Below are 25,700 nucleotides of genomic sequence, written 5' to 3' on the forward strand. Positions count from 1 at the left end.
TCCAAACAAGGGAAATACCTTTGTATCTGTTTTCTGTTGTCATGACATTTGGCTGGAGGGAGAAGGGAGTGGTGAACATTCATGACTTCATCTAGACTCTCAGATCTGAGTTTAGGACCATGAGATCTTGTTGATCTAGGGTTAGAATGTGAGGTGTGATGTAGGTAAACAGGGAAGCAGGGAAAGTTTGACAAGCAGGAGGGGTGTTTATGACCTCAGTAGGGCAGGGGAGTTGATCATGGATAACACCCTTCCCCATTAGAAAACAGGTAGAAAACTTGAGCTCCTTCTCCTGTATAAGCCACCCTGCTCACGGTGCCACCATTTTAAGCCCATACAATGTGCTTGTACATAAATGATCATTTTTCCCTTTAGACAAGACTTGCTGAGGGCTGGATAGAATTGGAGTTCTATGTGTAATGCTGACACTTGAAAAACAAATTAAGGCCAGAGTCCATGTTTTATAGCCACCCACCTGCCCTGTGCATTCTTGGAGCTACACTTGTGCCCTGGTCAAAAGCTGTTCCCAGTAAATCTCAGGGTTTCATTGTGAACCATCATCTTGCAGATTCTGTGCTGATCTGAAATACACTCAGTGGTCACTTCAATTTGGACATCCAGAAGCCCCCCTCCAAAAACAAGGGAAAGAATATTTACCTAATTTATGTGTAGTTGTGGGTTCCCAGAGCATCACTGATGAAAGGCAGAGGAAGGACTGTGGTATAGCTGAATGTAAGTAAGCCCCAGGGCTGGGGGTTTACTCAGGGCTGGCTAGAGAATTCTTCTCTGGAATTCTGCTCTAGGGTGAACCTGTCCCTGCTTTCTCCATGAGCAGAGTCTGAGGACAGTGAGCTACCCACACCTGCTCTCCCATGTCGAAGAGAAGGAAGAGAAGACAAGGAAGATGATTTGGCCTATTTCCTGGATTTTGAGCCAACCCTGTACCCCTTAATACCTTAAAATACTGGAAGGGAAGGTTTGACAGGCTATTGCTGCCTATGGTGACATGTGAAAGACCCATGTTTGTACTCTGAGATGTGCAGCTTCAGGGTCCCCAGCCTCAGGACCAGATGTGACTTTGTATGTTTTAGGGCCATGTGTTGGGGAGATGACCCTCACGAGCCATAGTTGACTGACTTGCCCTCACTCCATCCCACAGTTCTCTGGCTCTCACAGCACCATGGTTCTCTGCATTGAACTGGGAAAGTACAGAATAACAGGTAGTTTCTAATTCCATTCATTAGGGCATGAGCCCAACTCCAAACCTGCAAAGCACCATGATGCACAAATTCTATCTTTAGTTGCCTGGGAGCCACTCACACTGGACAGGGCTATGGCCTCATCCTTCTCAGTGTCCCTCCTATGGTGGTTATGTTACTGAGAAAACAGTGCTCTGAGTATGAACAAGCCACTAGCTTCACAGGAACCTAAAATTGGAAGCTTTAAGACTTAAAAATATATATATAATCTTTATTATCAAGATTTTGAAGACACGGTGATCATATTTTATGCCCTAAAAGTTTTTTGGGCACAATGGACTGACTGAGATGGGGAAACAATGCAGCCTTTAAAGTGTTTTTACATAACACATGGTATTTGATATAATGGTACCTTAAATCCCACCAGGATGGGACTGTGAGCTGTTTAATTTTTTTCCTGTTGATGACTCCTTACACAAGCCCACATGCCTGACAGAAAAACTTAAAGATTATTTTGATACAAGGTTTCCAGGAACAAGTATTTCATGATAAGACCAAGGTGATATTTCCTGATGGATGAGTTTTTCAGGAAATGCATGGAATTATTTTTAAAATCTCATTGCCACATTAGGTAACAACTGGTGAAACGTGGTGATTTTTATGGTAAAATTACATCAAACTAGCCATCTGCTAAGTGTCCTACCATTAAGTAGGAAACACTGGGTAGAGGGTGGCAAGCTGGCAAGTTGTCTTTATCCTGGGGGATGAGGGAAGGTAACATGGAGAGACAGCATGTCTCTGGTGGAAACACACACACTGCTGTGCTACCAATGGGCAGGTTCTGTCACCTGTAGGAATCTGTGTCCTCAGAGGGTTTTGGAGAGGATTTCGTGAGATCAGGTAGGTCAGTGCCTCCCCTTCCCGCACCAGGAAAGGCCAGCTGGAGTGCAAAGCCAGCAGGCCTCTCCTGCCCAGAAAGGTCCCACTGGCTCTACTTCACGTCTGTGGCCTGTTCCTGCGTGCGCCTCCCTCAGCCCACTCCTCAGTGGCTGAGCACCCCCCTTCTCTCTCTCTCTCTCTCTCTCTCTTTTTTTTTTTTTTTTTTTGATAGCTACTATTTGTTGGACAAGTACCATGTGCCAGGACTGAAATTTCTGTTTTCCATGTGTAACAATAGTCTTGTAAGGAAGGTGTTACTGACTAATTTAACAGGTGAGGTAATTGTGAACCCCTCTCTTTGAGGACAAACACTGTAAAGCAGCTGTCACTCAGGTTCACCCCCAAAAAAGCCTCTGAACTCCAGGCCGTTTTCCCATGTGAGTCACATTCCTCCAACGAAGGGCCTCCTGTTAGACTTTTTAAATCATTCACTTCCAGAATCATCCAGAAGCAAAGATTTCAGGTCAAACTGGGCAACTGGGGCAAGCAATGCAAGTGTGAATGCTTCCGGCCCACAGACAAAAATCCAGGTCAGCTTTCCCAGCCTGTACTGTACCCACAGACCTTACCCCAAGTCGCATAGTTGCTTCTCTGATCAAACACTGGACTCACCGTTCTCCTCAGTCATGAAGATGTTGGTCTTTTCAGGCCCTAAGAACTCTCCGAATGACAGCAAAGACTGAGAAGTGAGAGTTCAGTGCCCTAGTAGGAAGACCAACCGTGACAGCCAGTGCAGGGATTTTGTGGGGACAGAGGTCATTGTAGTCAGAGTTTCTAGGAAGTTAAGCTCCTTGCCAGGATCTGCCTCCCCCCCCCACCGTCACCCATGCAGGGGCCAGAGTGGGTTTGAACCCAGGACCGTCTGCTCAAACAGTGCAAAGCTAGTGGACGGGAGGCAGGGAAGGTTTTTCCTTTGGGTTAATGGGATGTGTGTGTGGCGGGGGCGTTGACCACATCTCATGTCCTCACAGAAGATGTCATCATTCTCACCCGAGAGTCACTGCATTTGCAAAGCAGGTCATCTTGCCTGGTCTCTTGAGTCAGAAAAAAACAACAGTCAGAAAAACACAAAAACAAGAGCCAAAATTTTACCAAGTGTATATACATTGTTCCTCTAGACAAGGGTGAAAATGAAGAAGCCTTCTCTATGTTTTTTGGAATGTACCCATTCTACCAGTGACCCTGAGGGAGGACTGCCTGGGAGAGGTGTCATCTGCCCAATCTTAGGTGACTTCCTGAGTCATCAGCTACAGCAGTGGAAGCCAAAGCCACAGGCACAGAGGAAGCCGGGAGCCCTGTGGTTTATTTTTTTAAATAATTTTTCTTGCTTTATTCCCGTAAGAACACAAGTCGCTGAAACAAGAGAACTAAAATAGATTAGGTCCATTTATAACGCTTTCCCCTTCATTTTAGTAATTGTCTTCTCCTAATTGGCAGGAATAAACTTAATACTTGCAGGAGAAAATACAACTTTCTGTTAACAGGGAAAATACGTTTCTCTGAGGAAGTTCCCTTGCAGGACAATCCCTGCCTCAGCTTGTCTCTCTAATAGTGACACACGTCTGGTGCCCCCCTAGTTTAGCAGGGGCTACTGGAGCCTGCTCTGTCTGGGGCTCCAGGGCTGTGGAAGAGCTGAGCAGGATGTACCCAGACCCCTGTGAGTCCACTTGCTGCCCACATCTTGTTTGCTGCCTCCCCTGAGGAGACCATTTTCATGGGGGCTTACTAAATCATTGTGAGGTGCATAAAATTATGGTCTTAAGTTAAAATGTGTGTTCCAAAGAACACACAGCACCCATTAGGATGGCTACTATCAAAGAAACAGAAAATAACAAGTGTTGGAAAGGATGTGGAGAAATTGAAGCCCCTGTACACTGGTGGGAATGCAAACTGGTACAGCCACGGTAGAAAACAGCATGGAGGTTCTTCAAAAAATGAAAAATAAAGCTACTCTGTGATCCAGTAGTTCCACTTCTGGGTAGATACCTGAAAGAATTGAAAGCTGGTTCTTGAAGAGGTATTTCTACACACATGTTCACAGAAGCATTATTTGCAACAGCTATAATGTGTAAGCAGCCCAGGTGTCCATTGATGGATGAATGGATACACAAAATGTGGTATTTCCATACACTGGAATATCATTCAGCTTTGTAAAGGTAGGAAAGCCTGACACATCCTATTACATGGATGGACATTAAGGACATTATGCAACGTGACATAAGCCAGACAAAAAAAGCAAATACGGTATGATTCCACTCAGTGTGAGGTAGCTAGAGTAGTCAAGTTCATAGAGACAGGAGGTAGAGTGGTGGTGGCCAGGAGTTGACAGTGGGGGGTGGTGAATTGTTGCTGAGTGGGTGCAGTTTCAGTTTTACAAGAGTAAAAGCTCTGGAGATGGTTGCACAGCAACATGAGTATACTTAATGTCACTGAACTGTGTGGTTAGAAGTGGTCACAATAGTAAATGTTGTGTGTATAACATATAAAATTTGGCAAATAAAAAACATTGGGGGGAAAATGTAAACTTGACCCTAATACTGAGCACCACAGTAGAACGGAAGTAGGTGGTAGATTTGTAACTGAAGCCCAGCACCTCCCGGATTCTCTCCCTGCTCCTCGCTCATCTGGGCTGTGTTTGCACAATGGGTACCCCCCCCCCGACACACACACACACACACACACACACACACACTATTTCATGCTGACAAATGTCTTTGTGGCAGAACCCACTTAGACCTCACTCAGTCATGGAGTTTGCCAAGTTCAGTGGTCAGGTAACAGCGTGTTGCACTCATCCTTCCACGTGACTCCCCAAATCCCCTTCCTCTCTGACAACACTTTTGCCCTTGCCTGACTTAGTGCCTCCCTGCTGAGGTATAAATTAGTAAAATATTTGTAACTACAGATGGAAACTTAAAGCCCTATGTCTCCAAGAGGACACATGAAGATACAGGAACCTTCTAGAATGAATGAAATGCAGCTGCCGCGATGGGGTGCTGGGTGGTGGGCTTGGCACATCTTTTGCCCCAGCCTGTAAAATCACACCTTTGGGCCACCCTCTCAGGACCAAGGCTGCTCTTAGAGAAATCGGGTCGGTCTGTTTCACCAGAGAAAGAGGCTCTTGTCTGAATCACAGATACCTGCTTAGGAAGGTGAAGGCAGAGTTATCTCATCAAGGGTGCCTAGGACATAGGTTCTCTGCACAGCCTTGGAAATGAGTAAGTTGTTAGGGGTTGGCCCAACTTTTAAAGCTACCAGCTTTTCTAAGGAACACTTTTCTAAGGGGGTGTCCTGGAACCCTCCCTGTTGAGAGCCAGATTTTAAATCTGTCCTTCCATGTAAAGCCCAGAGACGGTATGAGAAGACTGAGCACCATACAAGAAGGGAGTTGATGTGCTGGTGGGACCATTTCATACTGCGAAGTTAATGCTTGGTGTGTTTGCTTCTTCTCCCATGAAGGTCTCTTTAGTATCCTCATCCCGGCCACAGTCTCCAGACCAGCTCTCCTCCAGGCACGTGAGCGATGCCAGTGTCTCCCCCCGCACCTCCGACAGCAGCATGGCACCCGTGGCTGATTTTAATTACCCTCCAGAATTTTCCTCCTGCCTGGACAATTCTGCAGCTAAGCACAAGCTCCTGGTTAAGCCCCGCAACCAGCGGTCCAGCAAAATGAGGCGGCTGTCTTCGGTAATCAGGCTTTTTCTTAAAGGCAGACTTGGTGGCCCCCCACTCCCACCCACCCCTGCCTCTCTCCCCTCAGGGTCACCTGCCCCTTCTGAGAAACCCCATGGTCAGTAGGACCATCTCCAGGAGCTATAGTTGCTCATCTTTTTCAATATACGTCAGATATGTCTCTTCCTTGCATAAACATGCCATCTGTTCTTTGGTTCTGCAGCACCTCCTGTGAAAGCTGCTACATGTTGTGGGTCCCTTGCCTTCCAACAGCACTGAGTGTAAGGTCCACACTCCAGGCCTGGCATGACCATGCCCTGCCTACCTCTGAGACCTACTCTTATTCTCTGCCTCACTCACTCAACACGATTTGGCCTGTCTCTGGCCTCAGGCCTTGATCTCTTGCTTGAGACATTCTTCTCCTGGCTGGCTCCTTAGCCTTGGAGTCTCAGCTCAGAGGTCTTCTCCCCAGAGGGGCTCACTTGACCATCTTATGGAAAGCAGCCCTCCCTTCCCACCAGTGCGTTCACTTTCTTTATAGCACAGGCCACACACATAAGTGACCTTTATAATTGTGTATGCTCACTTGTTTATTGCCAGTCTTCTTGAGACCTTGTCCCAGCCCTACTTCCCGCCCCTAGAGCAATGCTAACCACACAGCTGGCATTCAGTGCACATTTGTTGAATGGATGAACAAATGAAGACATGAACCAATGACAGATAAGCTGACACACTAGCACAGACTTCTGCCTTGGACAAGGACCTACTTATTAGCATGGGGACTGTGCCCCTGTGAGGACAGATCCCTCTTTGGTCACACTGCCTGTGTAGTTGTCAGCTTGTAGTGCTGGGTGTCGAGAACTCATTTGTGGAGTGTTTTGTCTTCATAGTACCCATAGGTCAGAGGTCCACATAGGATTGTAGACTTCTCCACTGCCTGATGCCCACAGTATTCCAGCCCTGGAGGAGCTGAGGGCAGGTGTGGGGCCAGACTGGCCACAGAGAATGAGAGTGCTGAGAAAGAGATGTTCACAGACCAACATTCTCTCCCTCCTTCCTTGGAGACAGTATTGTGGGGGGTATTGATGACGTGCCCAGGATGAGCTAGGTGCTCAGCTAGGGATGGTGGGCTGGGACTTCTCAGGATTCCGGGGACTCCCTGGAGACAGTGGGGTTTCCTTTGGGCGTGTGGAAGGTAGGTGCTTTTTAAACTCAGGCCAGCAGGGTTGACTTTAGAGGAGACTAAGGCTGAAGAAAGAAGTCAGATATGGTTACCCTCAGGCCAGTATGCCCTTGTGCAAGCTGGACACTTGTATAAGTGCTTGCACATCCAATGCATTTACAGGCTTGGTGCTGTGGGACTTGGCAAGGACCAGGAACTCGAACCTGCCTATACTCATACTGAGTAGGACCACAGGGCAGGGACAGAGCCAGCTCCCTCTGTCCTCAAGTCTAGGGTTTATTCCCATGGGGATGTCTTTTGCTTTGCAAGGGTACGTGTAACCAGCCACAGCCTGCTCAGGACTTTGTAGCAGAGAGAAGCTGCACTCATACTCCAGATGGGGGAAATACAACTTCCTGCCTTACTGTCCTCTGGACAAAGCTGTACCTCTCATTCTTTCTTTACATTTGAACTTGACTTAGCTCTTGAACCCCATTTTTTAGAGTAACAGAAATTCTCATTTAGTCAGTCCAGTAAACATTCCTTGATTTAAATTCTGTCATTTACATATCTTCCTTCCTTCTTTGCTTCCCCTTCTTGGTAGGGAGCAGGCACGGATACCTTAAGTTTTTGACTGGGCAGCGGTATCTGGCCAGTGGTCACCAGAGTCACTGTTGGGTCCTAAGGCAGGGCCTCTCTCCTTTGAGTATTCATAGCCCCCTTTGCCCTTCTGTCATGAGGTCCCTCCTCCCCACCATGAGGACTTTCCTGGTACCCTGGCCCCTCTTGGGTATGTGAGGCTGCTGTGAGGGCCCAGGAGAGGAGGGGAGAGGAGGCAGCAGCAGCAAGGGGGTGGGTCTATGCATCCTTCCTGATGATCCCAGGACCAAGCTGACAATCCCAGACCAAGTCAGAAGCCACTTTGTTCCCTCGAGAAACTCTGTTCAGTGTCCGAGTCCATATTCCACACTACCTTTGTTCTGCCTGGCCCTCCACCCTTACCTCCTTGTAGCTGCCAGTGGCCCAGGGTGGGATGCTCCCAGCCAGGCCTGCTTCTCAGCTTTATGCTCATTTAGTGAGGCTTATGATAGTTTTAAAGCATGACCCACATCCTAAACAGGTTTCAACATCAGTGATTTCCTGTAGTAGCAAAAGGCCCGTGACACCTATTGAAACTGTGGCTTTTGAAAATTCTTCTGTAGATTTCTTTGCACATCTTCCTCTTTTCAAATCCATGGGAATAGAATTGTGCATCTTGGCAAGAGTTCACTTAGGCGTTGTCAGAGACATCCCACTTATCCTGTGTTCTGTTAGCAAGCAGATGCCAGTGGAAATGTTAAAATAACAGCAAACAAAAACTAAAACCTACTGCAAACACTCCCTGAGCGTTTCTTAACATCAAGGAAAGGAGGTCTGATGTCCTGAACTTTTTAAAAAGATTGACCTCAGGGCGCCTGGGTGGTTCAGTCGGTTAAGCATCTGACTTCAGCTCAGGTCATGATCTTGCGGTTCGTGGGTTTAAGCCCCACTTAGGGCTCTGTGCTGACAGCACAGAACTTGGAGCCTGTTTCGGATTCTGTCTCTCTCTCTCTCTGCATCTCCCCTACTTTCTCTCTCTCTCTCTCTCTCTCTCTCTCTCTTTCAAAAACAAAAACATTTAAAAAATTTTTTTTATAAAAAGATTGACCTCACACCCTCAACCTTTTGGTCATTTTCTCATGCTTTTGAATGATTCATTGCTACTTTTATCTCCTTTCCTTCCTAAGAGAGCAGCAACTGACTTTGGGTACAGTAAGGAGGAAGTTGGACTAAATTTAAATTCCAGAGACTTCAAAAAATACAAGGCAGTGTTTGATTGTCACACCGGTAGGGCTCGGGGAGAGGAGGAGCACCATAAGCTGCAGGCAATAGGCAAGACTTCCTGTTGGAGTAGAATCTCAGACTGTTCTTGGGGGTTACTGGTAGAACACCTGGAGATGTGGGGAAAGAGCAGCTAGCCAGTCACTCAGGCCCAGAGTCGGGCACATTCACTAGTGGGGGCATGGCTTGACCTGAGCAGGGACTAGGAGAAATAATTTAAGACCAGAGAATATAAGACTTTTGACTTAACTGAAAAGTTTGGACTTTATCCTATCAGCTATGCTTTTGGACTTTATCTTGTAAGCTGTGGTTTGCCTTTGACTGTGTTTGATGTGATATGAAATTACCCTTTAGGCAAACCAGTTTGCCCTCACTTTGGGGCCCATCTCTGGAGAGAGAGAGAGAGAGAGAGAGAGAGAGAGAGAGAGAGAGAGAGCACTGAGATGGAAAACTAGCTTTCAGGCACCACAGGGTCATGGAGAGAGCACCAGCTTTTCACCTGAGCTAATAAGCTCAGCCTTAACCAAAGTATGGCCCTCTCTGAGCTCCCAGTACTACAAGTGCAAAGAGGAAATAATTCTTCCTTGCTGGGATGAATCAAGAGTAAATGAAATAATAGGTGTGGAGTGTAAAGCATGGCAGACACCCAGCTGATTTGATCCCCTTCCCTTTGCTCTATAGAGCAGTGTTTGTGGCTCAGCCACTAGAACCTTAAGCACCATTTACCTAGAGGGCATTGCTGCCATTGTTCTGCTGAAAGCTGAACTTGTAAGGCAAGATTCCAAACAGACCAATATGGCAGTTATTAAGAGACACCCTACCCTGTGTCAGTGCCTGCTTAGGTGCCAGCTTTAGAGACACACTGTTTCCTCTTATACAAAATGGGAATGTCATAGGCATTTGACATATTTGACATGATGATGCTGTCTTTGTGCTTTTTATCTCTGCCAGCGAGCACAGTCTGAATCCCTGAGTGATCTGACGTGCACCCCAGAGGAAGAGGAATACGATGATAAGTCCTTACCCAAAATCAGCACAGAAGAGAACCCCAATTCTGCACAGCAGGATGTGGGACTGGACAGAAGCCCTGAGCCTGGAGGACTAGCCACCATGCTGCAATCTGGGGGGCCACGGGCTAGGCGGGCACGCCTGCAGCACTGCCCTGCACTCAGTGCCAGCGCCGAGGAGGAGAGCTTCCTTGGGGATAACACCTCAAGCCGCCCAGCCACCCCCGAGGTCATTGAGTCCGAGTCGGGCCCAGTCCCCTGCTCCGAGTCCCCATCTCTGCCAGAAGGTTCCCCGCATCACCACCATAATCCTGACAGTGAAATCCAGAGGGAGGAGCCGTCCCTGGAAAGCACAAGTCCGCCAGCCAGGGAAACAGCTGATGAGGTGATTTGTGCTTCTGGAGACATCGAGATTCGATTATCCCCCTCCATCCCCGAGGGGGACACGACGCCTCCCGAGACTGACCCTGCCATCACCTCGGAGACACCCCCTGGTCTAGATGGGCCAGACCAAAGTGTCCAGAAGGAGGTGGAGCTGACGCTGGAAGCGCCAGAGCCCGAGGGAGCAGGGAAGGGATCTCCAGAGGCCCCTGCCCCAAGCCCCTCGGCTCCCAAGAGCTGCTTGAAGCACAAGGCCCCGGCGGTGAGCGAGAGCCCCGGCGCGCCGGCCGCCTGCGAGCCGCCTGCGGAGGAGCCCGCTCCCGGTCCCCTGGACGGAGAGGCCGAGCCGCCCCGGGCCGAGCCCGCGGAGCCCCCACAGGGGGGACCGGAGAGGCCGGCACCCGAGCGGAAGGTGGAGCGGGCAGGCAGCGAGCTGCGGGCCGTGAAGTTCTCCGTGTCGTCGGGCCGGGCGTGGCCGCGCTCGGGCAGCGCCCGCCTGTTGGAGCACGCGGGCCCCGCGGGCGCCTTGCCGGTGCGCCTGCCGCTTCTGAGGAGCAGCCTGGCCTGGAGGAGCGAGGCGGCGCTCGACGACCTGCGGGCGCCCCCCGAACCCCACGGCGGCGGCGGCTCTCGGGACTCGGGGGACGCGGCGGCCGGGCCGGGCCGGAGCCCCCGGGACGCCCCGGGAGACCCCTGCCCGGCGGCTCGCGAGCCGACATCTGGGGAGGACAGAGGCCCCTTTGCCGTCAAGCTGCGCTCCACGTCTCTGTCCTTCAAGCACAGAGAGGCGTCCTCTGCCGAAGCAAGAGGGATAAAGAGATACAGCGCTGAAATCCGGTTAGAAAGAGGGGGGCTGGCTTTGCTCCCCAAAGACGAGAAATGTCAGGTCGCAAAGGCCCCCTCCCCTCGAGGGGCACGGTCCCCGCACGAGCAGGGAAAGGGGAAGGCTCGGCCCTCGGAGCCGCTCAGCTCCAAGCCGCCCCTGCCCCGGAAGCCGCAGCTGCAGAGCCGCCCCTTGCCATCCCCGGACGCGGGCCCCGGGGAGCTGGTCAAGGCCGCGCTGCCCCAGGACCGAAGACGGGAGACCCGGTCGGCAGAGACGCGGTCGTCGCACAGGGCAGCTGGTAAGAGCTCGCGCCGCCTGGTGGGGAAGGGGCAGGACCGTGGGCAAGTGGGGCGTCCGCAGAGTATGCAAGATCTAAGGGCGAAAACGTCGGAATCTCTCTCGGTACCACTAACACGGTTCATCCAGAGTTATGAATAGAGCCAGAGAAGGGGGAAACAGAGCAGGATTTTGTGGAAGTTCGGAGAAGTAAGGAAAATGTAAAAAACCCATCTTGCAGCATATTCCCGGAGAGGAGATGGGCTGCTCAGGGGATCATTCAAATGCTTCTATCATTTCTTAAGATCGGAAGCTCAGTGAGTTCCAGATTCTTGGGATATGTGTACTCTGGTAGAAGGAGGTACTCCTGGGGCCTACAGCACTTCTTGGTTATAAATGAAGCATCTGGCTCCTCTGTCATTTAGTGTCCTTCTGACCTTCCCCCCACCCCACTCCCCAAGAAAGAATTTTTTCCTGTTTAATAATCAGGCTCATGTGGCCCAGCCTCATGCGGGAAGCATCCCATTTATTGGAGTCACGAGCCTTTTATGTAAAAGAAGAGCCCCTCCGGGTGGGCGTTAACTTCCTGTCCCAGAAAGGAGGTGGTGTGAAGATTGGGGCTGAATGGAAGAATATTCTAAAGCAACTGCCCTTTAAAATGAGCAGAGGCAAAATAGATGACCTTTCTATGTCTTTGACATTTGTCACTTTTTATTTATAGTGTTTCAGATGAAACATATCTGTTGGAAATGGGTATTTGTGGTAGAGCTAAATCATCTTTCATTGCTGGGTTCTTTTATTAATGGAAATCAGTGTGCCAGAAACGAAACTACACAGACCAGTCGTGTGTGCATGTGATGAGGGCCCTAAAGAGAAATTTTCCATGGCAAATTTTATTTGAAAAAAACCAAAACTTTCAGGATGTTTTTAAGTGGCTATTCTAAGTCCAGGACTCCACTTTAGTGCTGCATTGTGGACAGAGAGGAAGTAGGACGCAGTTGTTCTCCTAGGGACCCCACACCCTAAAAGGAAGGTGAAGTGCACACGTAAGAAAAAATTAGCTCACAGAAAGCAATGTAAAGACAGTTTTCAAAGAAACTCTTATCTTTTCTGCTTTCATCCTAGGAAGTGAAAGTGTGTGTGTGTGTGTGTGTGTGTGTGTGTGTATAGTGCTTTAAGTTCTTAAGGTGACAGTTCCAGGGAGTAGTGCCAGGAGAACCCCCTGAAGGAGCCCACATGCATGGCCTTCCTGATCCAAGGCCCCTTGGCTCAGCTGTAATGTTTTGCTGCTGCTACTGTCGCTACATTAGGCTAATTAGCAAGGGAGCTCTGGGAGAGGTTCAAGCTGTAGCTGATGATCCACTCTGCAGATTTCCAGCCAGGTTATTGAAGCTATTGTAGAGTGTTTCAAAAACCCATTGAAATATCAAGGGAGGAGGGGGTTTGCTCTGTGCAGATAAAACCCTGACATCAGCACCATCCACCTTCATGGCCTGGAATTGAAAATGTCTCTCAAGGGCTTGCTGACTGAATGGAACTTAAACACAGGATACTTGGGTTCATGGTCAGAGCTGGAAAAGAAGCTTCAGAGGGCAATGCTTGACATATTAATAATTTAAAACTTCCTCAGCCTAAGCTGTGAGAGTTTAGGCTTGTTTATTGTCAGATGACTGGACTGGTCTATAAGGACCTTATTTTTTTTCTTTAATTTATAAAATATGGTATTTATTACAGCTTTACTTAAAAGTATAGTATAAAAGAATTGTCCACTTGTTAACATTCTCTAAGTGACAGAAATAGCCAATCCAGTTGAATTCCAAGGTGAAAGAATCTAGGTTACTTTAGGGCAGGGGTAGTAATTTTCATTTCAGTGCAGAGAGAGGAAGGGAAGAATTACCCTCATTCTGCTTGAAACCATCTCTCTCAAAGTGTGGGTGGTATTTGAAGGGCGAGTGTCAGGTTGGGTTTTGGCTGCTGCCTGGGACCTTGGGGTCTAGGGCCTGCCTCATGCAGACCAGAACAGAATCACAGGGTCTGTGTTGTCAAATCCCATTAGTGAAAGCAGCTTCTGTCTTCCCCAGACACTGGATCTGCTTGTGGTTTAATTCATTCTTATTACTTCTACTGCCATCCTCACTGCTCCCAAAATATAACCACTGGAAGCAATTAAATTCATATAAGACATACATATAATAACAGTTTTAATATCAGTATTATTCAGTTTTCCAGAAAGGCCTAATTACTGCTGTTTATTATCTTGTGGTGGCAGGCACTTTACCCAGAGCTCCCAGATGGGCTGCCACCCCTATACGCCTTCCAGGGGCGCACACACCAGAGAGTTAGGTCACCAAGGTGTCCCAGATGGGTGCACAATCCTACCTTCAGGACTCAAGCACTTTGTCCCCCGCACTCTGCTTATTCTTCCTCCTCTCGTCCACATTCCCACCTTCCTTCTCTGAAGGCATGAAAGAATCCTTCCGTGGGGGAGGCAGGGAGGATGCCCCAGTTGTTGCAGTAAACAGAGGAGCCCAGCTTTGCCAAGTGGGCTGGACCTCACAGGGCCATGTTGGGGCGGTTCTGCAATCCCAGTACCGTATGTGCTCATTAGTGCAAACAAGACCATTAATAGGAGGTTAACGGCCTGGGGTTACCAGCCTTGTTCACTTGTGCAGGACATTACCCATCCTCCTGGTAAGCCAGTCCATCCCAGAGTCTAAATGACAGGTCAGGAAAAAAGAGATTCTTGTGTGAGAAAATGATAAAACGTAGGAAGTATATAGAAAAAAGCCACCACTTAGGAGTCTGCTTTCTAGATGTTATCCCTGTTGTCCTTTCCTTCTAGTCATTCTTCTCTGTGCGTGTGTAATTTTTGTTTCATTTGGTTGTGGTCACATGTTGGGTATTTTGGAGAATAGTTGGACAAATTGCCATTGTCACCCAGGAGCCTCATTTGACAATGAGCCTCAGCCTTCTGTCTAACCTCATTCCCTCCAGACTGGGCGGGTGATACAGTAGCACACGCAGACCTCTGAACCTCTTTCTCTAGACTCTGGTACTCATTCATTCATGCGTTCATTCTTGCAAGAAATATTGCATATATTTCTGTGATACACACAGCACTGTGCTGGCCCCCAAAAGGCCATCAGGAAAAGCATGAGGACCTCGCCCTCAAGGAGCTTACCAGTCTAAAGGGCCAGGTGGCAGCTGGATGCCACAGGGGAGTGTAGATAGATGCCCATCTTGTCTTTGGGTGTCAGAGGCATTTTCTGGAGGAAAGGAATTCAAAGAGACTGTCACCTACTCTATGACAGTTACTTTAGTTGTATTCAAGTTCATTTGAGTAGAACATAAGGAGTCTTTTTTTGGTATCATGCTAAAAAATATGCAGTTGATCACTGAACAGTGCAGGGGTTATAGGGACCAACCCCCTGTGCAGCCAAAAAATCCACCTGTAATCCCCAAAATTTAACTACTAATAGCCTACTGTTGATCTTTTATCGATAACACAGTTAACATATATTTTGTACGTTATGTGTCTTATATAGTGAATTTTTACTATTAAGTAAGCTAGCTAAAAGAAAATGTTATTAAGAAAATCATAAGGAAGAGGAAATACGTTTATAGCACTATATGGTATTTAGAAAAATTCTCATATATATGGACCTTGGCACTTCATACCTGTGTTGTTCAAGGGTCAATTGTGTTTATATATCTTGAATTCTTAAAAAAAGAAAAGAAAAGAAAAGTCTGTTCACATCTCCTCCTCTTTTCGGCCTATCCTTCCCTTGACAGTCCCTTCCTGAACAAGTATGGTCAACATCCTGGCCCTCCATTTCTCCACCTTTCCTGTGCTTCTCCAACTGCATATATTTTCTCTTCCTTGGCTGCCTCTCAGTGCACCAAACTCTCCTCAGTGCCCCCAGAACCCTTTGGGTTCTCTCATCACTGCGCCAGGCAAATGCCAGCAGCAAACTGGAACTTCTTGTCCTGGTGGCTGTGGCAATGGCATCTTTTAGGGCAAAGCTCTTTTAATCCTTCCAGACCTACTCAGATGAGCACCACCTCCATCCATAGCAGCATGTGGGGTTCAGAGCCCTTTGACTCTCTGGGCAGCACGCCAGCAGAGATCTAGTAGTGAAGCCACAGCCCCTCACAGCAGCGGCCACAGTGACAGGTTGTGCTTGTGGTGGTCCTGCAGATTTCTTTCTCTTGCCCCCTGCCCTGCGGGGTGCTGGTCGCTGGAGCACACAGCAGCACAGAGGGTAAACCCTGGTTTTCTAGCTGGAAAACTGGAGGGTGGGAGTGGAAATCACAGAAGGGAGACACCTGAGGAAGGATCCTTACCTAGGTGCATGAGGTCAAGAGTTTGTCTCTGACATGCATCTGCATGAGACTGACTAGAATCAGTGCAGCAGAACCTTTGAGAATTTTAATAGGACCGAGTGTGAACAAACACTCAAAATGTCTAGGATACAAACAAAAATTGTTCAACATATCAAAGAATCGGAAAACCTAAAAAATTTTCTAAGAAAAGACACCAACATTGAGGTGATTCAAATATTAGTATTATTAGAAAAAAACTTTAAAGCAACAATTATACCGTGATCTAAGAAGTAAAAGTGAGCACTCTTGAAATGAATGGGAAGCTGGACTTCAAGCTATATTACAAAGCTGTTAATCATCAAGATAGTATGGTACTGGCACAAGAACAGGCACTCAGATCAATGGAACAGAATAGAGAACCCAGAAATGGATCCACAAACTAATCTTTGCCAACTAATCTTTGACAAAGCAGGAAAGAATATTCAATGGAATAAAAACAGTCTCTTCAGGAAGTGGTGCTGGGAAAACTGGACAGTGACATGCAGAAAAATGAACCTGGACCACTTTCTTACACAATACACAAAAATAAACTCAAAATGGATGAAAGACCTAAATGTAAGACAGGAAGCCATCAAAATCCCAGAGGAGAAAGCAGGCAAGAACCTCTTTGACCTTGGCTATAGCAGCTTCTTACTCAACACGTCTCCGGAGGCAAGGAAAACAAAAGCAAAAATGAACTACTGGGACATCATCAAAATAAAAAGCATCTGCACAGAGAGGGAAACAATCAGCAAAACTAAAAGGCAACCAACAGAATGGGAGAAGATATTTGCAAATGACATATCAGGTAAAGGGTTAGTATCCAAAATCTATAGAAAACTTATCAAACTCAACACCCAAAAAACAAATAATCCAGTGAAGAAATGGGCTAAAGACATGAACAGACACTTCTCCAAATAAGACATCCACATGGCCAACAGACACATGAAACAATGCTCAACATCCCTCATCATCAGGGAAATACAAATCAAAACCACAACGAGATACCACCTCATACCTATCAGAATGGCTAACGTTAACAATTCAGGCAACAACAGATGTTGGCGAGGATGTAGAGAAAGAGGATCTCTTTTGCACTGCTGGTAGGAATGCAACCTGGTGCAGCCACTCTGGAAAACAGTATGGAGGTTCCTCAAAAAATTAAAAATAGAACTACCCTATGACCCAGCAATTGCACTACTGGGTATTTATCCAAGGGATACAGGTATGCTGTTTTGAAGGGACACATGCACCCCAATGTTTATAGCAGCACTATCAACAATAGCTGAAGTATGGAAAGAGCACAAATGTCCATTGACGGATGAATGGATAAAGAAGATGTGGTATATATATATAATGGAATATTACTTGGCAATCAAAAAGAATGAAATCTTGCCATTTGCAACTACATGGGTGGAACTAGAGGGTATTATGCTAAGCAAAATTAGTCAGAGAAAGACAAAAATCATATGACTTCACTCATATGAGGACTTTAAGAGACAAAACAGATGAACATAAGGGAAGGGAAACAAAAATAATATAAAAACAGGGAGGGGGACAAAACATAAGAGACTCTTAAATATGGAGAACAGAGGGTTACTGGAGGGGTTGTATGAGGGGGGATGGGCTAAACGGGTAAGGGGCATTAAGGAATCTACTCCTGAAATCATTGTTGCACTATATTCTAACTAACTTGGGTGTAAATTTAAAAAAGAAAGAAAAAAAAATTTTTTAAAGAAATGAATGGGAAGATACAAATTCTCTGCAAAGAAATAGAAGCTATGAAAAAAAAATACAGACATCTTAGAACAGGAAAACACAGTATCAGAAATAAGATTTATTAGAAAAACTCCTTAGTAGAATAGAGATGACAGAAGAGTCAGTGAACTTCAAAACAGATTAATAGAAAATAGTCTGAGTACAAAAAGGGGGGAAAAAGCCTCAAGGACTATTGGAACAATATGAAAAAGCGTTAACATTCATGTCATAGGAGTTCAGAAGGAGAAAAAAACTTGAGCAGAAAAAAATATCTGAAGGAATAGTGACTAAAAACTTCCTAAATTTTTGAATTTAGAAGTCCAAGGAGCTCAGGTGAATTACTTTTGCACTTTTGTTTTGTTTTTAGAGCTGTATTTACATGCGTTTATTTCATCTTTTCAACAAATGATTCTGGAGCATGTGAACATGTAAGCAAAAATATGAACCTTGACTTAAGTCTCACATCATGTATCACAGTTAACTCAAAAGGGGTTCAATGAGTTAAATGTAAAGTGAGACCAGAAGACTTTCAGGAACTTAGGAGAAAATCTTTGAAACATAGGACTAGACAAAGAGTTCTTAGACTTGACATCAAAGCATGATCCATAAGAGGAAAAACTGATAAATTGGACTTCACTGGAATTAAAAACTTTTGCTCTGCCGAAGACCCCGTTAAGAGGATGAAACAAGACAAGCTACAGAATACGAGAAGATATCTACAAACCACATATCCCACAAAGGACTAGTATCTAAAATATATAAAGTGTTCTTAAAAGTCAACAGTACAAAGCAAAGAAATACAATTAGAACAAGCAGAAGACATGGACAAATATTTCACCAGTGGGAATACAGAGATGGCAAATAAGCACGTAAAACATCATCAGCCATTAGAGAAACGCCAATTAAGACCATAATGAGATAGCATTATACACATATTAGAATGGCTGAAACAAAGGTAATATGACCATGCGCTGGGGAAGAGGCAGAGCAGCTGGAGCTCTCGTACATTGCTAGCGGAAGTGCAGAATGGTGCAGTCACTTTGGAAAAGTTTGGCAGTTTCTTACAAAATCAAATACGCTTACCTTATAACATAGCAATTCCACTTCTAAGTATTTATCCTAGATAAATGAAAACTTAGGTTAACATGAAAGCCTGTACATGAATATTTATGGCAACATTGTTCATAATCCCCCAAAACTGGAGACACTCCAAATATCCTTCAATTGGTCATCCAAACAATGGAATATTACTCAGCAATAAAAAAGAATGAACTTCCAGTACACACCGTAACATCTTAAATGCATATGCTAAGTGAAAGCAGGCAGTCTCAAAAGATTACAAACCGTATTATTCCATTTATATGACATCTGGATGAGGCAAAGATACAGAGAACAGATCCGTAGTTGTCATGGGCTGGGGATAAAGATAGGGTCCCTACAAAGGGGAGGCATGAGAGAATTCTTTGGGTGTTGACATTGTTCCATATCCTATTTGTGACTTTTTGTAAGAATCTAAGGGTATTAAAACTCCTAAAACCCTGTAACAAAAATGAATTTTACTCCATGTAAATTTTTAAATAATCTCTTAAATGATACAAAAAAGTCACAGTGACCTTCTCTCCACCCATTCTGAATATCTCAAATCCCACCCACAGAAGGAACCACCACCAGCTCTTTCCCATGCCAGTAGCAGTCAGAGCTGCATCAGTATGAACAACACACAGATGAATCCCCCCTTTTTTTAATCACAAAAAATACATGTTGGCTCACAATTTGATATTTTCACTCCACGATAAGACATGGGCCTCGTTTCTGATCAGAGTGAGTCACTTGACCTCATTCCTTTTAAGGGCTGCATAGTGCCTGTACCATATTTTATTTAACCATTCCCTACTGAAGGGCATTCTGAGTGTGTTGAGGTGTTTTGTTTTTTTTTTCCTTTTGCTGCAGTAACCATTCTTGTCTATTTTATCTCTATGGAGTTACACTGTTCCTTCTGTAGGATAGATTTTTTTAAATGTTTTTTTAATTTCCTTTTGAGAGAGGGAGAGAGCGAGCAGGGGAGAGACAGAGAGAGGGAGACAGAAGATCCAAAGCAGGCTCTGTGCTAACAGCAGAGAGCCCAACACGGGGCTCGAACCCACGAACTGTGAGATCATGACCTGAGCTGAAGTTAAACACTTAACCTACTGAGCCACCTAGGCGCCCCTAGATTTTTTTTTTTAATCCAAGTTAACACATAGTGTAGTCTTGGCTTCGGGAGTAGAACCCAGTGATTCCTCTCTTACACATGACACCCAGTGCTCATGTAGGACAGATTCTTAAAAGTGGGCTTTCTGGCTCAAGGGCATGTGCAGTTTTTAGCTTCAGATTGCACCCCCCCCCCCATAAAGGTAGTACCAATCTACACCTCTTTGCATAGAGTAGAGAACCTCTCATTAGCACTAGATGAAAAAATCACAGGTTTTTTTTTCAATCTGATGGATGAAAAAGGTCCTCCTTGGTCAGTGGGTCCTGGCCATCTTAATGTAAAGTGTCTTTATCTTGCCCCCACATCAGCTCTTTTTTGTTTGTTTGTTTATTTTTGAAAGAGACAGAGTGTGAGTCGGGGAGGGACAGAGAGAAGGGAGACAGAGAATACCAAGCAGGCTCCAGGTTCTGAGCTGTCAGCATAGTCAGATCTCTTTGTCTTTAACCCAATGCCCACAGCACTTCCCTGCAACTTTCTCTTCCCAGGTCTGGGTCTAACCATGGAGCTTTCCTCTTTAAAACTCTCTATACCTTCCTACTGTATATGCCTTCCTGGGGGTGGGGGTGCATTTAGGGCTTTGTGGATTCTGGCCAAGGTTGACATTTCAGCCTTCCTAAGTTTGCCTGCCACTCGTTCACTTCCTCTGACATCTCCAGCCCCACCCGTGTCACCAGCTTCCCTTGGCACTCTGCACACACTCCTGCTTGCCCTGAATGCACTCTGCATTTCTGAACTCAATCTTGAGCTCCCTGAGAACATCAACATTTTTGGTTTTCTCTATGGAGTATCTGTGCTTGGAGGTCTTGTGGCCTGCAGTGGGTTCCCCACGGAACCCCGCTGTGGTTTGCATGGGCAGGTACAAGGGCAAGGCAGGGGGCTGGGTGGTAAGATTGAAGAGTGTGGGTTTGGAGGTTTTACTGCAAGGTCCACCTTTCAGGGGCTGTGGGATTTTGAGCAAATGAGATTCCTTAACCTCGAAGTCTTAATTTCCTCCTTTGTAAGACGAAGTTATTAGTAATGCACAGGGCAGCAAAAGCTTTGTAACTACAAAATGTGATGTAGTTTCCAACAGTACAGTCATAACTTCCTAAGGATGTACCAAAATATACTCATCTGAGTTGCATAGAACAACAGTATATGGGAATGGGATTCTCTCTGTCCCTGGTGAAACCAGTGAGGGCACCAACGCATAGATACAAGAACCCAGAGAGAGCGTGTGCGTAGAATATTGTGAGGAGTCCACCCCACCCCCTGAGAATATATAGGGGCCCTGAGAGGGGAGAGGAAGAAGGGGGATTTGCAAAACACTTTCTTCCAGGAGCACAGCTACAGTTCTGTGAGCCCCCAGCTCAATGGGGTGGGGTCAGGAGGCCTCCCTTGTCCAGAGTCTACAAAGGGGCCTTGTGTGGGACTTCTGGGAGAGCTGGACAGGTGTGCCCTGCAGCTGGGAGACCAGTGCTGGATTAAGGCCACCATGGTTGCCACATAACACACCTGTGCTCCCAGAGCCCTGCCTGATGGAGAGGGCAAAGGGACACAGCAGCAAGAGCAGAGGAGGAGCTAAGTCACGGCCAGAGAGGCATAGCTGCAGATGAGCATCCCTGGCTCAGTCTCAGACACCTGCCAGCCCCAGATTGGATGGAGCCCACTGAGGCAATGGTAGGAGCCAATCACAGGAGAACCCTGCCTATTCTCCCCACCTTTCCTCCTTCCCAGACCCTAAGCACTTGGGAAAGGACCTCCCACCCCAGCTCAGACACCCTGCATTCAGGGGAACAGGAGACTTAATACTGACTCAACCTAAAATCTACATCATATTCCAAAGTGACCACAGTGACTGCTAGGACCTGAGAATGACTAGGAAGATACTGAGAATCTTCTGGCTCTATCTGGGGAAGGGTGACGGACTGTAGGAGATCAGGGTCATGCTGTGCTTTGCTCTGTCTAAAACTTGCCAGCCCAGCATTCAGGCTCCTGCAAAGGTGCAGCCCACCTCCTAGGGTGTGGAGAGGCAGTGCCCCCCACCATCCATCTGCATGCTGCTGCCACTTCAGAGTGCATGGCAGCACTTTCTCCAGGGGAGCCATAACCTCATGCAGGGACTGAAGCCCCCTATGCACTTATCCCAGGGCTGGTGGGAGAAGAGTGCACTTGAAGAGAGACGGCAGCGTCTTCATGACAGAAGTGGGTGAGTGTCCTGGGCAGAGAGTGCCAAAAGCCTGAGCCGTAAGACCATAGTTGAGGACTGTGTGGGCATCAGTGGGGTGGTCCTGGGAGTAGATGTCCAGATACAAGGCAGGGGGCACTGGCTGATTTCAGGAGGGGAGGGTTCACCAGATCCTGGAGCAGTGGGGGGTGGAGGGTGGGGGCATCAGCCCAGTTCAGGAACTGGACCACCTGGTCAGACGGGTGCTCGGTGTTGCCAAAAGGCAGCATCATGGGCTCTCCAAGGCTCCCTCAGGCTGGAAGTTTGGAGCAGCATTGATATCACTGCTTCCCAGTGATGGACGCAAATTGGGGTCATCACCCCCACAGGTTCAGGTTGATGGGTACAGGGTGAGCCCCAGACAATGGGAGTATTAAAGACTCCACAAGTGATTCTAATGTGTGGCTAGCACTGAGAACGCCTGTTCTTGGGCAGCACTTTCTCAAACTTACAAATGTTTGTGAATCTCGTTAAAATGAAGACTCTGATTCTGATGGGGACAGTACTGCTGGTGTACAGACCAACATTTGAGTAGCAAGGATCTAGATCTGCGTTAACCAACATGGAACTGTTAGCCTCATATGTCTGTTTATATTACTTTATTTTTTTATGTAAACTCTCCCCCCCCAACATGGGGCTCAAACTCACTATCAGTGAGTCTCATGCTCACTGACTGAGCCCACTGGGATCCCTAGCACGTGACTATTTAAATGTAAACTTGAATGAATTAAAATTAAATTTAAAACTTCAGTTTCTCAGTCATACTAGCCACATCTCAAGGACTCAGCAGCCCCATATCTCATGGCTAGCTGACAGCACAGAGATCATTTCCATCGCTGCAGAAAGTTCTGACGGATGGCACTCTTTCAGGGCAAGTAGCATCTTCTTGACACCCTGTAAGGGTTGTGCTCTGTGCTGTCCCCAAAAATGTGCCTGCTGTCAAAGCATCATTACACTTTCACCTGTGTGTGTGTGTGTGTGTGTGTGTGTGTGTGTGTGTGTGTGTCCATCTCCCTCACTACATCAGCTTCCCTTAGTCAGGGTCTACAGTGGATTTACTCACCACACTTATACACACTCTGTATAGTGACAATAATAGTTCACGTATATTATGCACTCACTAAGTGCCAAGGCTCATATTAAATGTTTTACATTTTAATTTGCAACAAGAATCCTATTTTATAAATGGGAAAGCTGGAACTTAGGCCAAAGAACTTGCCCAAGGGAACATAGCAGGTAAACTGTGGAGGGGAGTGTGGAGCCACACAGACTACCTCTGCAGCCAGATGCTCTTCACTGTTATGCTATACTGTGGTGGTTCTCAAGTGAGGACAACTTTGTCCCCTGCAGACATTTGGCAGTGTCTGGAGACATATTTGACTGTCATGACTGTGGTAAGAAGGAGGCACTACCAGCATCTAGTGGGCAGAGGTTAAACATATTGCAGTGCACAGGAAGGCCCCCAGCAACAAAGGATCATCCAGCCCCACCTGTCAGTAGTGCCAAAGCTAAGTAACTACTGTTTGCCACTCAGTGAGTAGATTATAACAGGGAGAGAATGGTATATAGGAAAGTTGTGGGGTCATACTCCTTACTATGAGAGGGTGTGTGATGTGGTGAATGAAGAGTAGAGGAAAAGCCTGCGTTTGGCAGTGTGACCCTGGACAAGTCCTTTACTCCATGAGATTCTGTGTTCCTGTCTCTGAAATGGGGATTGAAAGCAGGGTTGTGAGGTTCATTAGGAATATGGTATTGCTCTGAAAATCAAGAATGAATAAACCTGAGCTGTGAACACTTCTTGGGTGGGGAGAAGTGTTCAGGGGGAGTGAGGGCAGCCCAGAGGTAATAGAGGAAGGAAAATCTAAGCTCTGTACAAGGGCTATCCCTCAAACTAATTACTTGTTCTCTGGTGACCACTTGAGAAAGATCTTGCAGAATTCCAGCTGCCCCTGGAGATCCGCAAAGAATCCAAAGTGAGGTGTTTGTGTACATTTTGAATTATAAGAGGGTGCCATGTAATATAATAGTTTTGCTACCTTTTCTCCATCATCTGCTGTAGCTAAAAATTATCTTCAAATTAACAGTGCCTTTCCATCCCCATATCCTTGTAAGGTCCCTGTTATATTACCTGGCGGTTACTGGACAGCAGCTGTCTCTATGCTCAGAGATGGACTTTGGTCACTGCCTTCTGCTTAGAGGCTGTTTTAATTGCACGGACAGTGGCAGTTAAGCAAATGGACTTTGAGTCCAAGCATGTGTATCACAACTCTGTGTCCTTGAACCTGTCTCTGGCTTCCTGGGTCTCCACTTTGAGATGTAGGGATCAGGGTGGGCAGCTTGGGAATGTCTGCCAGCCTTTACATGTGAAGGCTGGGCAGCTGCACCTGAAGTTCAGCAAAGAGCCTGGCAAAGCATCAAATGCCTGGGGCGCCCCCAATAAATGTGCTTGCATGTGACCAGGTTCCTGACCTCACACATCCAAATCCCAATACAATTCACAGTCATTTTTAAAAATGTTTAGGTTTATTTTATTTTTTAGTTTATTTATTTATTTTGAGAGAGAGAGAGCAGAGGAAGATCAGAGAGAGGAAGAGAGAAAGAGAATCCCAAGCAGGCTCCACGCTATCAGCACAGAGCCTGACAAGGGGCTTGAACTGATGAACCATGAAATCAATTACCTGAGCTGAAATCAAGAGTTTGAGGTGTAACCAACTGAACCACCCTGGTGCCCGACATGCATTGATTTTTGTTTATAAATGCTTTCTCACAGATTTTGCCTATGAGCAACAGAGTCTTAAAGCAGTTATAGCTAGTGCTGTAACAAGAAAAAAACCAGGCAGACCCCAGGACCCCCCCCTGGGAAAAAGACTCACATCAGTTCCCACAAATGTGGGAGGCCTGCACAAATCCCTGCCCTGGGACAAGGACTGACCACTCTCCCCTGGTGAATATGCTGTGACATTGAGAAACCTGACTCCATCGGCCCTTTCACCAGGACTGAATCACTTATACAACCATGACTTCGTTATCAGTGTTGTTTGCCCTTCATGGGTGAGCAAGTGTAAGATGTTCCCTAGAGACTTCCCACAATACCAGGGTAAAGGGCACAGTCTTGGCCTTCACAGGCTCTCACCTCTTATGATAGAAACAAGCTACCAGGACCATTTAAAACAACAGTGGCATTTTTTTTCCTGACATGGGGGTTTGAAGATCACGAGAGAGACAATCTGTAGGTCTGAAGGTGGGTTTCAGGAGCTGGGGTGAGGAGGAGACCCTGGCAGCGCCTCCTGACCTTGGAATAGGGAACAGCGGTAAGGACAGTTTGTTCCCAGTGGCCAGGAAAGAGGCTCCCAGACATAGTAGCTGCCCTCCTTGAGAGCTCCATTTTGCCAGGGGGCTGTGAAGAGAGTGTTTAGAGAGGCAAGTTCTCTGCCCTTGCTGATCTTTGGGGTCTTATTTAGGAGAGGAAATGGAGAACGGATTCAGGATAAGCCTTCAGAGGATGGAGGGAAGAGGGAGATTCGTGGGGTGATGGAGGACAGCAGTAGGAAGGCAAGTGGGCCAAGGACCTCAGGGTGCTTTTGAGGTCTGAGGGGAAGTGAAGAGGATGGGAAGCTTCTACTGACCAGGGAGAGGGCATCCTTGAGAGAACCCTCACTCCCTCTGGCAGTAGCCTTGCCTAACTGCAGTGTGGAAATAGCTCCACAGTGCAGACTTGCCTCGTTTCTGTATTTCGACAGGGACCCGGACTCCTTCCTGGTTGCTATCCAAGCACCAAGCGAATCCCGGTTATCTTAGAGT

At 46.8% G+C, this 25,700-nt stretch overlaps 1 protein-coding gene across 3 annotated transcripts in view; it reads left to right on the forward strand.

The window, feature by feature from the left end:
• The window catches only part of CRACDL (CRACD like), a 139,573-nt gene that overhangs the window by 100,908 nt on the left and 12,965 nt on the right, over positions 1 to 25,700 (forward strand). For all 3 annotated transcript variants that reach the window (XM_043603193.1, XM_043603192.1, XM_043603194.1), the window contains exons 6-7: positions 5,598 to 5,825; positions 9,784 to 11,344. In XM_043603193.1, coding sequence (XP_043459128.1) covers positions 5,598 to 5,825; positions 9,784 to 11,344 — 1,789 coding nt within the window. The remainder of the gene's footprint in view (positions 1 to 5,597; positions 5,826 to 9,783; positions 11,345 to 25,700) is intronic.

This window comes from Prionailurus bengalensis, chromosome A3, assembly GCF_016509475.1.
Source record: "Prionailurus bengalensis isolate Pbe53 chromosome A3, Fcat_Pben_1.1_paternal_pri, whole genome shotgun sequence".
NCBI lineage: Eukaryota > Metazoa > Chordata > Mammalia > Carnivora > Felidae > Prionailurus > Prionailurus bengalensis.